Source organism: Mandrillus leucophaeus, unplaced genomic scaffold (genome assembly GCF_000951045.1).
Source record: "Mandrillus leucophaeus isolate KB7577 unplaced genomic scaffold, Mleu.le_1.0 Scaffold144, whole genome shotgun sequence".
Lineage (NCBI taxonomy): Eukaryota > Metazoa > Chordata > Mammalia > Primates > Cercopithecidae > Mandrillus > Mandrillus leucophaeus.
Window position 1 is genome coordinate 3,415,848 of NW_012101410.1, and position 13,541 is coordinate 3,429,388.

The 13,541-nt window shown below is 35.9% G+C and overlaps 1 protein-coding gene across 7 annotated transcripts in view; it reads left to right on the top strand.

Moving 5' to 3' along the window:
* TTC8 (tetratricopeptide repeat domain 8) overlaps positions 1–12,555 on the top strand; it is a 55,025-nt gene extending 42,470 nt beyond the window's left edge. For 3 of the 7 annotated variants that reach the window (XM_011974299.1, XM_011974294.1, XM_011974298.1), the window contains 5 exons: positions 4,655–4,794; positions 6,150–6,324; positions 6,929–7,051; positions 9,576–9,659; positions 11,854–12,555. In XM_011974299.1, the coding sequence (XP_011829689.1) occupies positions 4,655–4,794; positions 6,150–6,324; positions 6,929–7,051; positions 9,576–9,659; positions 11,854–11,970 (639 nt within the window). In that variant the 3' untranslated portion in view covers positions 11,971–12,555. The remainder of the gene's footprint in view (positions 1–4,654; positions 4,795–6,149; positions 6,325–6,928; positions 7,052–9,575; positions 9,660–11,853) is intronic. The other 4 variants (XM_011974293.1, XM_011974295.1, XM_011974296.1 and 1 more) reach the window with 2 other exon arrangements.
* Positions 12,556–13,541: the final 986 nt, after the last annotated feature.

The window sequence follows — 13,541 nt, forward strand, 5'->3', positions numbered from 1 at the left end:
CGGATCACGAGGTCAGGAGATCAAGACCATCCTGGCTAACACAGTGAAACCCCGTCTCTACTAAAAATACAAAAAATTAGCTGGGCGTGGTGGTGGGCGCCTGTAGTCCCAGCTACACGGGAGGCTGAGGCAGGAGAATGATGTGAACCCAGGAGGTGGAGCTGGCAGTGAGCCGAGATTGTGCCACTGCACTCCAGCCTGGGCGACAGAGTGAGACTCTCTCAAAAAAACAAAAAAGTAAAGAAACAATATAGAATCAATGTGTGTTCATATATATGAAAATTTAAGATGTGATAAAGATGGCCTATTAAGCCGATTGCATTACTTGGTTATTTAATAAATAGTTTAAAAATAGAGCTGGTTGAGTAATGATTTATACTATTCATTACTGCCAGATTTAAAACTTTAAAGATTTAAAACTTCAAAAAATGAAACCCTGAAAGTTCCAGAAGTAAACACAGATGAATTATTTGTATAAATTGGAATGAGGAAGATTTTTCTAATCATGACACAAAGAAAGCCATAATGGCAAAGATTGATAAATTTGAGAATGTAAAAGTTAAATTTTCTATATGGCAAAAACAAAAAATAGAAACCAAATCCATATACAACAAAACAAAAGGTAACAATACCAAACAGGGAAAATAATTGGCATACCTGGGACAGACAAAAGACTGCTTTTGATTTCCTCAAACTACACATTGCTTAAAAATTGCTAAAATGGGGAGATTTAAACACACACACACAAATTCTCATCTATTTAGTCAAGAATGTAAACATGGAAACGAGGTATTTCCATGTCATGGTGTGGCTTTTTCTTAGGCTCTTGTTTCCTTTCAGCCTACACAGTGGCCATTCACCCTCTCTATGAAAGTAAGATCACCACAGAGATGAGACAACAACCAAGTTCCAGCTGCGTTGACTAAACCGTCCCCGTTTAGTACTTAGGGCTTGGTGACACCTATTTGGAAGAACTTAATTAAGCCATCTAAACTTTTCCTCTGAAGAGAATGTTTATAAACAGTGAGCCTTCCTGTGTTTTTGAACTATGGTCAACATCAACACAGGCTCTTTTCATCTGGAATAGAACACAGTCAATGCCCAGGGATTCTTGAGCCACACCTCAGCCTCCAGCTCTCCTGTGTCCCGGAGGGCAGTGTTCCACGCAAGACTCCCACACACACAATAGTGGAAGGACAAAAGATAGGATAGGATAGAAGAACAGACAAAAGATAGGAATTGGCAGCTCACAGAAAGAGAAATATAAAGAATATCTGATGTGTTAAATGCCTAACCTCTCATAATTAAAGATATAAAAAGCTAAAACAACTGTGATAAGCCATTTTTCACTCAATCAGATTAGCAAAGATCTTAGTTCTATGTTATCTAGGGTTGCCAAGGGTGTAGAGAAACAAGCTCCATGTATGAACATTTGGAAGCTTTTTGCAGTTATTGATGATATTTTAAAATATGCATGCTCTTTGACCTGGCAGTATTACTTCTAGGAATTTTCCTTAAGGCTATTTTCATACAAGTGCACAAAGACCTGTACAAAGATGTTTTTATAATGTGTTTTTTGGTTTAAAAAAGGAAACATATGCTTAATCAAAAAGGGACTGGTTTAATAAATTATGATCTCTATTGACGGAACACTATGCAGAAGTATTATTTAAAAATATGAAGTAAAGCTTTTGGTTTTGATATGGAAAGAGTCAAGACACTGAGTGAAAAAATAAACTGTATATTGAAATGTATAGAATGATTCTGTTTATGGTTAAAATATGCACACCCATGTATATGCTTAAGTATGAACAAAATTTCCTGAACAATACTAAAAAAACTATTAACAGAGCCTCTGCCTACTGGAATTTGGGGACAGGGCATTTACTTTTAATTTTGTACCCTTTTGTAAGGTTTACATTTATTTAGCATAAGCACATATTTTATAAGTTTATAAAACTTAATTGAAAAACTACATATGAGGTTGTCCGTACAATAGGTGTTTCAGTCTAAAATTCCTCGAGATTACATAAATCAATTTCTGTGTCCATTAATTAAGTATACAAGTATTCAAAAGTAATCTTATAGGACCCAAAGTCTTGAACCAACTGGCTTATTGAGGCTTGAGCCTTCTTTGCACTGGGCATTGCCACCTTTGGAAGCTGTAGCACTGAAGCCTAGCACTGTGGGATGCTGTTGGCTTTGAAAAAGAATTTCAAATATAAAGCACATGAAGAGATATCTATAAAGCATAGATTTGGGTCAACTGGTGAATGTTTTATTAGGGTTTTATGGGACTGATAAGTTACATCCCTGTTCTTCCATGTTGAGAACCAACCGAGAGAGAGAGAGACAAGATTTAGACAAATGGAGGCCAAACCGTTAGCTTGATTATAGATAAAAGCACAAGTGGAGCTTTTAGCTTTAGATCTATGCTCAAAAGGACTTAACGGCCTTCTCTCTCTGGGTTAAACAGACTAATCTACTCTGTCACAAACATGGTTGTACAACCCACAGACTTTCTCCACTCAGAAGAGCTTATTATTTTTCATAAAAATGTTATGTATGTGAATATGTAGTAGGTTTAATGTATGTTATTTAGAATGAATTAATAAGTAAATGTTTAAAGATATCTCAGTTGCAATTTCTAGTATTAATCTATATAACTTACGTAAACAAAACTACTTCTTCTCAGCAATTTTTAACAGTTTAAAATGAATCTTAGACCAACATGTTTGAGAACCTCTGTTCTAATGGAAACATGGGAAGCTAAGAACATTTTTAAGAGTTGTTTAATTCTTGTTTATTAATTTTTCACTTTCCAGAACACTAAATTTTGTGCTAAGAAATGGCACGCGATACGATCTTGCTCTAAAGGAATTTACCATATTTCATGGACTCAGATTGTTTTTCACATTTTAACATCTCTGAACTTGAGGTACATCTTAAAATGGGTAGCGTCTTTCTATTTTTGTGACCAAGTGGCAGTTGCCCTGTAGTTGTCACAGTCTGCTTATATGGAAACTTGGGTAATTACTCTTGGGAGCATGGTGAACCTGGTAATTATTACTGATTGTTGCCTGAAAGCTTTTGTTGACACCTGCTGGTAAGATCAAGAAAACACAGGTATCAGCATAGCAGAATGACTGTCCATAGCTTGGAAGAAAATCTTGGAGACAATAGTGGAGCACTTTTAAGAAGTATTAAAAGTGGATTTTAAATGTTCTTACCACAAAGAAATAAGTATGTGAGGCTATATATATGTTAATTAGACTGATTTTCTCATTCCACAATGTATGTATGTTTCAAGACGTCACATTGTATCCCGTAAATGTATACAATTGCTGTTTGTCAAGTATAAAGAAATGCTGTGTCATCATTGCATAGAACAATACTGTGTGGAAACACCTGGCCATTGATGACCAAATCAAAAAGGGATTCAGAAGAATTTGATACTTCTTGTGAAAGAGGAATACTATATTTAATTTATTTTGCTTATGTATATGTACTTTATATAAAGTATGCAAAAGAGTGATCTGTGATACAATCTGTGTATGAATATGTCTAAATATATCAGTAAGGATCAAATAAAAATTCTGTTTAAAAAAGCACTGTGTGGTGCTTCTTACAATCAGTAGAGTCTCTTATTTGATATGATTAAAATTTAACAAAAAGTTTGAGTCCTTCTCTAATGAGAACAAGTTCACATAATAAACGCCATGGAAGTTGAGAGGTAGAAGACAGCTATGTGAAGTGAAGGCATTAGGGAAATCTTTGTGAAGGATGTGGAGCCTGAACTGGGCCTTGAAGGTAGATTTGAGAAATATAACATTCATTGATAACATTAGATGCATATATTTATGATTATCAGTATTTTAGAAAGAATATATAATAACTGTAGAAGGTTTATTTAGTTTTTCATTTTGTATGTATTTCTAAGCTTGGTCTTGGTTGCCGTCTTTTCTTTCCTGGACTCTTGATCTTCCTGCTACCACGCTTTCCTATTTTGGTATGTCTAGCGTGCAGCAGTCAAGTTATTCTTTCAAAATGCAAATATGATTGTTATTCCTCTCCTGATGGATTTCTCTCAACTAGAAAAAAAATCTGAAGTTCTCACCCTGGCTGACAAAGGCCCTGGCTGCCTCTCCTTGCCTTTTGCGCCACTTTCCCTTTTTCCAGCCTCATTTACCTTTGTGTGGTTCTTCATATGTGACAAGTTCATTCCCCTCTCAGGCTCATACCTTTGCTCTTCCCTCTGCCCAGGGTGAGCTTCCCCCAGATATGCTCAGGACTTGATCCTTCACTTCTGTCAGGTCTCTTCAAATAGCACCTTCTCCGAAGTGGCCCCTTCAATCACCCCTTCTGAAGCACACCCTCCCTGCTCTCTCTCTCTCCTTATCCTGCTCTGTTTTTCTTCACAGCACTTAACCTTCTATTACATATTTGTTTGCCTTTCATACCAGATGTCACCTCCTTGAGGACAGCGACTTTCTCTTTTTGTTCATAATGTATCCCCAGGGCCTAGAATGGAGTCTGGCACATGGTAGCCTCTCAATAAATACTTATTTAATGAATGGACTTAAATCAGTCAGAAAAAAATAATTTCTTGTTCAGTATTAATAAAATATTGCTCTTCTTCCTTGATGGAGAATAGGAAATGAACAATATGTCATCAGCAGCCGAATACTACAAAGAAGTTTTGAAACAAGACAATACTCATGTGGAAGCCATCGCATGCATTGGAAGCAACCACTTCTATTCTGATCAGCCAGAAATAGCTCTCCGGTTTTACAGGTGCACTTCACATCCAATTCGTAGAACTACTTTCCTATGAAATATTGATAAAATAGTAACAAAGATGAAATGAAAGTATAGAGAAAATAAGATATAGGCTATTTTTTTATGAAACTAAAATTTCAACACCAAGATGTATTATGAGCATTAAAGTGACATCCAATAATTTGGAAACATGCAGATGTCTGGCATCTTGCAGAAACACGCTGGACAACTGAGTTTTAAACCCCATTGTCATTGTATGCGTTAGCCACTTTGTCATCAACCAGTAACAGTTTAATAGTCACTTAAAACTTACAATCATCACTGCCTCCGTTAATACCAGTAAACATAAAGACATTGAAATTGAAAGGTGAAAAGATTTGCAAAGAGCATTTGGCCCCATGTTCTGAACCTTGATGAGGACCTGAAACAGAATCACCTGTTTTGGGCAGCATTGTCAATTCTTGTCCAAATATTTTTTCAGTCTAAATAAATTATATTCACTGATTCTTCTTTAAGTATTTATTTCATTCTACATATGACTTCTGAAATTAATTTTTAAATTTTGATTTCTTCTTTAGCCCTTGGGTAATATACAAAGAGATGACTGACAGCTGACAAGGGTTCTTTCCAAATATGTGTTGGGGGTATAAAATGTAATAATAAGAACGCTATTCTGTGCACCTGCAGCTGACTCTACTCCCCAGCCCCCAAAGTGGGTCATAGGTTTCTCACAGCAGCTGGGCTGGATTTTCATTTGCTTATATGAACTCTCTTGTCCTTTGTCCCACGGGATTAATGATGCATAGAAGCAAATGGGGCTCTTGAGCTGCAGTGTGAAAGCTAAGTGGATAATGTGAGGATCCACTGATGGTTTTGTCTTCCTCAGTGGAAGCTTGTTGGAGTTCAGTAGACACAGCTGAAGCACAAAGTACAGAGAGCCAAAAACAGGTTCCAACTCAGCTGAAAATGTAGAGGTTAATGCTAAACACAGTCCTCAGATTGAGTTTTAGGAATTTACCCTATGGGCAGCAAAGCTTTATAAAGCTGAAGTGTGTGGGCTTTACTTTTTGTGACTATTTCTTATTTTGGTTCTCTAACAAAGCATTTGGGGAGAAAACTTAGATCAGTTGTTTTTCTTTGTCTCTAGACACATTCCCCGTGACTAGTACCATTATAAAAGAGAGCTATTTGTATTTGCTTTAAACATTTTTTCATTTACTATAACACGTTGTATTTATAATCTTAAGGAGTATCAAAAATCACAAGATGAATTCATTTTTAACTATGTAAAAAAAAAAATATATATATATATGTCTTAAAACTTACAAAGTTGGTCTGACACCAAAATTTTTGTGTTCTTTTTTGAAAAGGCGACTGCTGCAGATGGGCATTTATAACGGCCAGCTTTTTAACAATCTGGGGCTGTGTTGCTTCTATGCCCAGCAGTATGATATGACTCTGACCTCATTTGAACGTGCCCTTTCTTTGGCTGAAAATGAAGAAGAGGCAGCTGATGTCTGGTACAACTTGGGACATGTAGCTGTGGTATGTTGTCTTTCTGATATAATTTCTGTTATAGAAAGTTGGTTTGAGCCAGACACAGTGGCTCATGCCTGTATTTCCAGCATTTTGGGAGGCTGAAGCAGGAGGATTGCTTGAGCCCAGGAGTTCGAGACCACCCTGGGCAACAAGTGGGACTCTGTCTCTATAAAACATTAAAAAATTAGCTGGGTGTGGTTGAGCACATCTGTAATCCCAGCTACTCTGAGGGCTGAGGCAGGAAGATCACTTGGGCCTAGAAGGTCAAGGCTGCAGTGAGCTATGATCGTAGCACTGCACTCCAGCCTGGGTGACAAAGTGTGAGACCCTGTCTCAAAACAAACAAAAAAATTAGTTTGAAGAAATATTCAGGAATTATCCTAAATCCAGATTGGTTGTAGTCTTATGGGGAAATTTAGAAGTTTCTAGGAGTCGTTGTGGCTTATTTTATATTCTTGGGTTAAATCCATTTATACAGAATTCACGTTGACTTCTATAATTGTATGGCACTTGATGCTTTTTGTCTGGTAGCAGAAGAGATATCTATGAGGAAAGAAGGGGGGAGGAAGTAAATGGACCGATGGGTGTGAACATGGACTTTCTTTTGTAGGGAATAGGAGATACCAATTTGGCCCATCAGTGCTTCAGGCTGGCTCTGGTCAACAACAACCACCACGCTGAGGCCTACAACAACCTGGCCGTGCTGGAGATGCGGAAGGGCCACGTTGAACAGGTCAGTGAACTGGCAGCAGCTCGCTGGGCAGTCTGCTTTCTTCAGAGAAAAGCTGTCATGTGTGGTAGCGTTATAGCGTATGTTATTTTAAAATGAGCTCTAGAATCTGACAGGCGTGGATTTGAATCCCAGCTCTGTTGCGTATTAGCTGTGTGACCTTGGGACAAGTTACTTAAGCATTCTGAGTCCAAAATAGAATGTTTGATTTTATTAGGACAAATCTGCGCCTCCCCAGTCTTCCCTATCTTAGTGAACTGTTCTACCAGTCGCCATTCCCTGTCTACTACATAACCGCTCAAGCCAAAATCCTTGGAGCCACCCCGAAACCTCTCTTTTTTTATTGCTTCCCCCTGCCACACCTGCGCCCACATCATATTCAGCAAGCCCTGTCATTCTGACCTCAGAGTCCCATCACATTCTGAGCCTGGCCACCTTTCTCCATTCCCACAACCCTTCTTCAGACTGCTGTTATCTCTTGCGTGGACTACTATGAGAGCCTCCTAGCTGGTGTTTTTGTTTCCACCTACATCAGCAAGTAAGTGCACTCTATGATACACTCTTCTCAGAACAGCCTGAGAGATTTTTTTTTAAATGAAGACTGTTTAATATTACTTTGCTTAAAATCCTCTAGTGCCTTCTCCTTGAACTTGGAATAAAATCTGGACTTGAAACCATGTCTATGGCCTGAGGCCCCAGGTGACCTGGCCTCTGGCTCCCTCTCAGACCGCATCTTTTGCCACTACTTCTTTCCCACTGACTTGCAGACACGTCGCTACCTTGCTGCTCTGCAGACAGACAGTGCTCTGTCTTCCTTTAGGGCCTTTGGAGTGTTCTTCCTTAAGATCTTACAATGACAAATTTCTTTCTTGTCATTCAGGTCTTAGATTAAATGCCACCTCCTTAGAAAGGTCATCTTCCCCATCAGTCTAAAAGAGCCCTTGGGTGCTATCACATCTCTTACTTTTTTTCTTCACAGTATTTACCACTTTATCAGATATTTTCATATTTATGTGTAGGATGTAGAATGTCAGTTGCATGAAAAGAGTGACCATATCTGTCATGTAACTGTTATATTCCCAGCATCAGAAACACTACCTGCCACATGGTAGGTGCTCAGTCAATATTTGTGGAACGATACATAAAATAGAGTGTAATAGTAGTGACTTGAAGGGATTATTTGTATTAGTTCATGCACTTGGCATAGTATAAGCATAGTATGGAGCACATGGTAGATGCTTAATAAATTGTGTTATTATAATGATATACATAAAACAAAAGGTTTAAAATACTAAATATGTTCATACAATATTAGTGGCAATCAAGGGCAAATATCATTACATTCCCCACTTCAGAGATAAAGAAACGGAGGCTTGAGGAGGGTAACTTTGCCCAAGGTCACAGACATGGCAAACAGCATCGCCATTACGTTAGCCTGGTCTTCTAAGCACAATGATAAACTTTTAACAACAACAAGGAAAGAAAGGTCATTGGATGTTACCTTTATTGCATAAATTCTCCCAAAATAAGGAAGATGGATTTGTAGTTTACAGGCTGTTCTAAAATGGACACTTGTTTGTCAGGAACTTTGCCTATATTCATATGATGAAACAAGTGATTTTTGTGATTTTTCTCTGTTCCCATGTTGGTGATTTTCTTTTCCTCCTACTTATTGTAGTTTCTCTAGCATACAATTGATTTGAAATGTTTTGGTGAAAGATTTCATAATATGAACTTCATTTTATTAAAAATTATATCTGTCATTCTATATGAACTAATATCACTTTGTTTTCCATTTAAGAAGATATACAAATTTGTCTTCAGGGTCATGGATAGAAGTTTTAGATGTAGCTACAAGTTGAGGGGTTGTTAGCAGCTTGTAATGTTGAATTTGTGGTCTTAATGAATGTGTAAGCCTCTCATGCTAATCAGTGGTATCTGCATTTTATGATCCTATGACTGCAAAAAAAAAGTGTGAATGTTATATTTTGAGTATCTTAGAGAACAGAAAGCTTGTCATATTCAGTTGCTGCCTCACTAACAAAACTGATCGGCAATATATTAAATAGTTGCTCACTGTCATCCAGCACAGAATTTTGGGCTTTGAAATTTACAATGTTTTTTTGGTTGTTAGGTAATTAGAGCCTGCTTAGTCAATCAACAGCAGTAAAAATTAGATTAAGAAGAAAGTTGTAGTATTGAGAAGATTGTATTTCAAATTGTATGTTATATTGAAATATAAACTTTATGAGAACATTGGTTCCCAAATAACTTTAAATGTACTCTGAATTTTCAGTTCTCTTATTTTCTGTGTCTTGTGAAGCATTTATTATTAACATAATTTTGACAAGGTATCAGTGGTTAATTGTATTTCATGAGGAATGTTGTCTGTATTTATCACAGGCTCATGTTATTAAGTCCTGTCATAGGTAAAGAATTATTTTACCAAAAAAAAAAAAATCACAAATATAGTGCTGATATATGTTCATATGCCTTTGGTTTTTCTTTTCTTTATTTTTATACACAGGCAAGGGCACTATTACAAACTGCATCATCTCTAGCACCCCATATGTATGAACCGCATTTTAATTTTGCAACAATCTCTGATAAGGTATTCTTTCTTTATTGATTTTTCATCTGATCTCTTCTTTTTTGTTTTCTTGGTTTTAAAAAATGTACAGATAAATAAGGAAATTCTAACCTCATCTTCCTGAAAGAAATGACTTTTTAAAACTCTTAATTACTATATATATTTATACATCTTTACTTCAAGGGACAGTTTTTAAAACTTTTAATTTATTGCTGAATATTGACTAAACTCCATTATAGATTATAGAATTATTTTATGTTTTGAAATACAGCATTTAGTCATTGAAGAAATTCTCATTTAATAACTCCTGGTATGGGAAGTATTTAGCTATTTATTGGCTTTTACAGCAACAAAATCCTGTGTATTATTAGTAGATCATATTGCCACCAAGTTTCTGGTACCATTGCTGTAAAATTAGTGATATTCTAATGTGAAAGCTATCTTAGCTATGAAGAATATGGGGGAAATGAAACTGAATACTGTATTGCAAGTCAGTTAGTATCCAAAAGCTAAAGGGAACCACATGCCATTTTTAACAATAAGAAAACAAGCAAAAGACATCTAATAACTAGCTTGTACTTGGAAGGTGAGTCTGTTTTGAGAATAAGGAAATGGCTAAAAATATTTGTGATGTAAATTAGGGTCTTGATAGACCGTAAGATATTTATAAAGATGTTATTTTTCATAGCATAAATATGAAGTCATCTACATTGTCATTTCTGTATTGAAAATAAAATAAGCTGTCATTCATGAGTTGTAATTATTGAGCACCTGTAAGTACCAGCCACTGTTCTGGGTGCTTTACATACTTTCTCTAATTCTCCCAACTACCCCGCCTTCCTCACTCATGTTTTTCATGACCAATGTTCTGTTTATTGAGCCTTTGCTATATACCAGGCCCTGTTTTTGGCACAGAGGATGTAATGATGAGTAAAAGACAAAAACCTGTACCTCAAGCAGCTTAATTTCTAATGGAACCCAAGGCTTAAAGAGGATGAAAGACTTCTGCGTCCCGTGGCAGTGGTAGATTTCAGATTCACACCCAGATCCCAATGATGTCCATGTGTTTCCCACTGCACTGTGCTACTGCTTAGTTAGTTAAACCCCTAAGAGGGCTGGCTTACCTTCAGGAATAGCACCACATTTTAATAATACATAACACAAATGAGATATCTTCTTTAAGCAAAAGGCTACACTTCCATAACAGAAAACAGTATATTAAAAAGAAGTGTTATGATTTGAAAAAGGAAACTTAATTTCTGTTTCTATACATACATATTGTTACCAGAAATCTACCAGAATTTATCTAGATTTTTTGAGTATATACACCAAAAAGCCCTTCCTTTTTAGAACGTATCCATGAATCAAGATATACTCAGACTATAATTAATAATTTATTGTATATTCCAAAATAGCTAGAAGATTTGGAATATTCCCAACACAAAGAAATTATAAATGTTTGAGGTGACGAATACCCCAGTTACCCTGATTTGATCATTATACCTTGTATGCTTGTATCAAAATATTGCATGTACCTCATAAATATAAGTTATTATGTATCAATGAAAAGGATACATTCAGACAGTATGTGTGTTTTTCTTTGGGAATTAATATCAAGTTCATTGAAAAGCAGAGACATGCTTTATAAACTTTTAAAACCAGATATTTTCCCAACGTTATTGTGCCAGCACCACTTAAAACCTCTGAAAACATGTTATTATGCCTTAAATACAGGAGTTTTTGCTTAAATTTTCTGTCTAAAAGGTAACAACTCTAATCAAAATATGTTTTTGTTTGTGGTACCTTACAGATAGTTTTCTCTAAGTTTTCTGAGCTATCTAGAGCTGGCTGTTTCAGCATGCAAATGTCATTTTACATTTATAATACTATCATCAGTGACAGGAAAAGAAAACATAGGTTTCTAAATTCATTACCAGACAGCTGTAAATTATTTATATAATTGGCTATTTTATCTTCCTCACATACTTTTCAAGATTGAATTATAATCTAGAATTCTAAAATCAAAGTAGCACAATTAAGCAATTTGCCTTTAAGAATCCTTTGAGTTGTGATGTCGGTTGTGGGCTTGTTTAAAAAAAAAAAAGAACCCTTTGAATTTCTACAGCATGCAGATACTATGTCTTATTTTCTTTTTTGCTTCCTTACTCATTTTTTCTGATCTCATTCTATGGTCTTATTCTTGTATTTTTTGCAGATTGGAGATCTGCAGAGAAGCTATGTTGCTGCGCAGAAGTCTGAAGCAGCATTTCCAGACCATGTGGACACACAACATTTAATTAAACAATTAAGGCAGCATTTTGCTATGCTCTGATTGTTCCTGAGACCACATATGTTCTTATGAAGAGGCATTATGCAAGGGGAAAGAAGTACTATGTCTGTGTATGTATGTATGTATATAGTGTAATACATATATTTTACAAGCTTGTCCTTGATATTAGTGAAGGTGATATATAAGGGTGACACAGAATGTATAATGCAAATTTCATAGTAATAGTAACTTTATAAAATAATATAAAATACAGGATTTAAACCTTTCTAAATAGATCATGAAACTTTCTCCCACATTATATAGTAGATGTTTGTTTATAATGTTTACAAAACATTTTGGTGAATTCCCTCAATGTTTTATAAATGTACATTTTTTAAGTCCTTAAGCTGACTATTAGCCATCATGTAGCTTAAGGAGTCTGAAATCTGCCATTAAAACTGCACCTTTAAGCCAGGGGTAGTAGCATGTGCCTATAGCCCCAGCTACTTGGGAGGCGGAGGTGGGAGGATTATAAATAGAGACTTTCCTTTAGACTTTAAAAATGTATTTAAAACTATTTTTATTAAATATTTTGTGATTTCCTATTAAGTTTTAAAATAAATCAGTGTGTATAACACCATCATTTCATTATTTTTTATGAGTTTTTATTTTAGTCATCTCAGGTGAAACAGGTTTTACAGAAGTCCAGTAATCTTAGAAATTGTCATTATTTTAATTGTATTTCAAATGATGTACCACCAATTCTGTTTTTTCCTAAAAAGTGATTTATGGGATGTCACATTATTAATATAAGAATATCCAGATTAGAAATAGAGTCATAGGCCAGGAGTCCCACTTCTGGTCAGCCACAGCAGGGAAGTCAGCGATATTCCAGTACCATGCATGGTATAGCAGTCCTAGAAAGGCTCTTGAACTTTTCTCTGCCTTATTTAGCGGAACTCTCATTGAAGTGTTCACACAAGGAAATGTGTTAATGGGACAGGACCACTCAAACTCATACTTTGGACTTTGAGATCTCCATGTTATTTTCCATTTTTTTTTTAACTTGATGAAAACTATTTGATAGATACTTATATTCTGTTCAGATTTGTATAAATTGTGTACTCAGCTGACAGAACAAAAAAATTGAATTCAAGGAATGATAGCTTGCTGAAGGCTAGAATTCATTACAGACAAGAAAGCAAGGCCCCACGTCACACAGCTAGTTGAGGGTACATCCATGGCTGCAGCCCAAGGTCTTGTTCCTGCACCTTAGACTTGAACCTTTCTTGGTTCTCTGTGATGTGTTAGTGCTTATTTAGCCCTTGAGAATTTCCTCAGGTACTATCACATTTCCTAATATTGTAGTCAATATTCAGATTCAAATGGTATAATGTGAATCATTTTCTTAATTTAAAATGAGAGCTAATAAGAATGGCTAAACATTTACTGAGGATGTTGAATATGCCCACTGTTCTAAGCACTTTATGGGAATGAATTCATTTCATTCCCACCGTAGTCCTATGCAGGCTGTTATTATTCCCATTTTACTTATGAGAATACTGAGGCATAGAAAAAAGCTTATTGAACTAGTAGTAAGTGCCAAAGATTCAGGTTTAGGCAGCGTGGCCCCT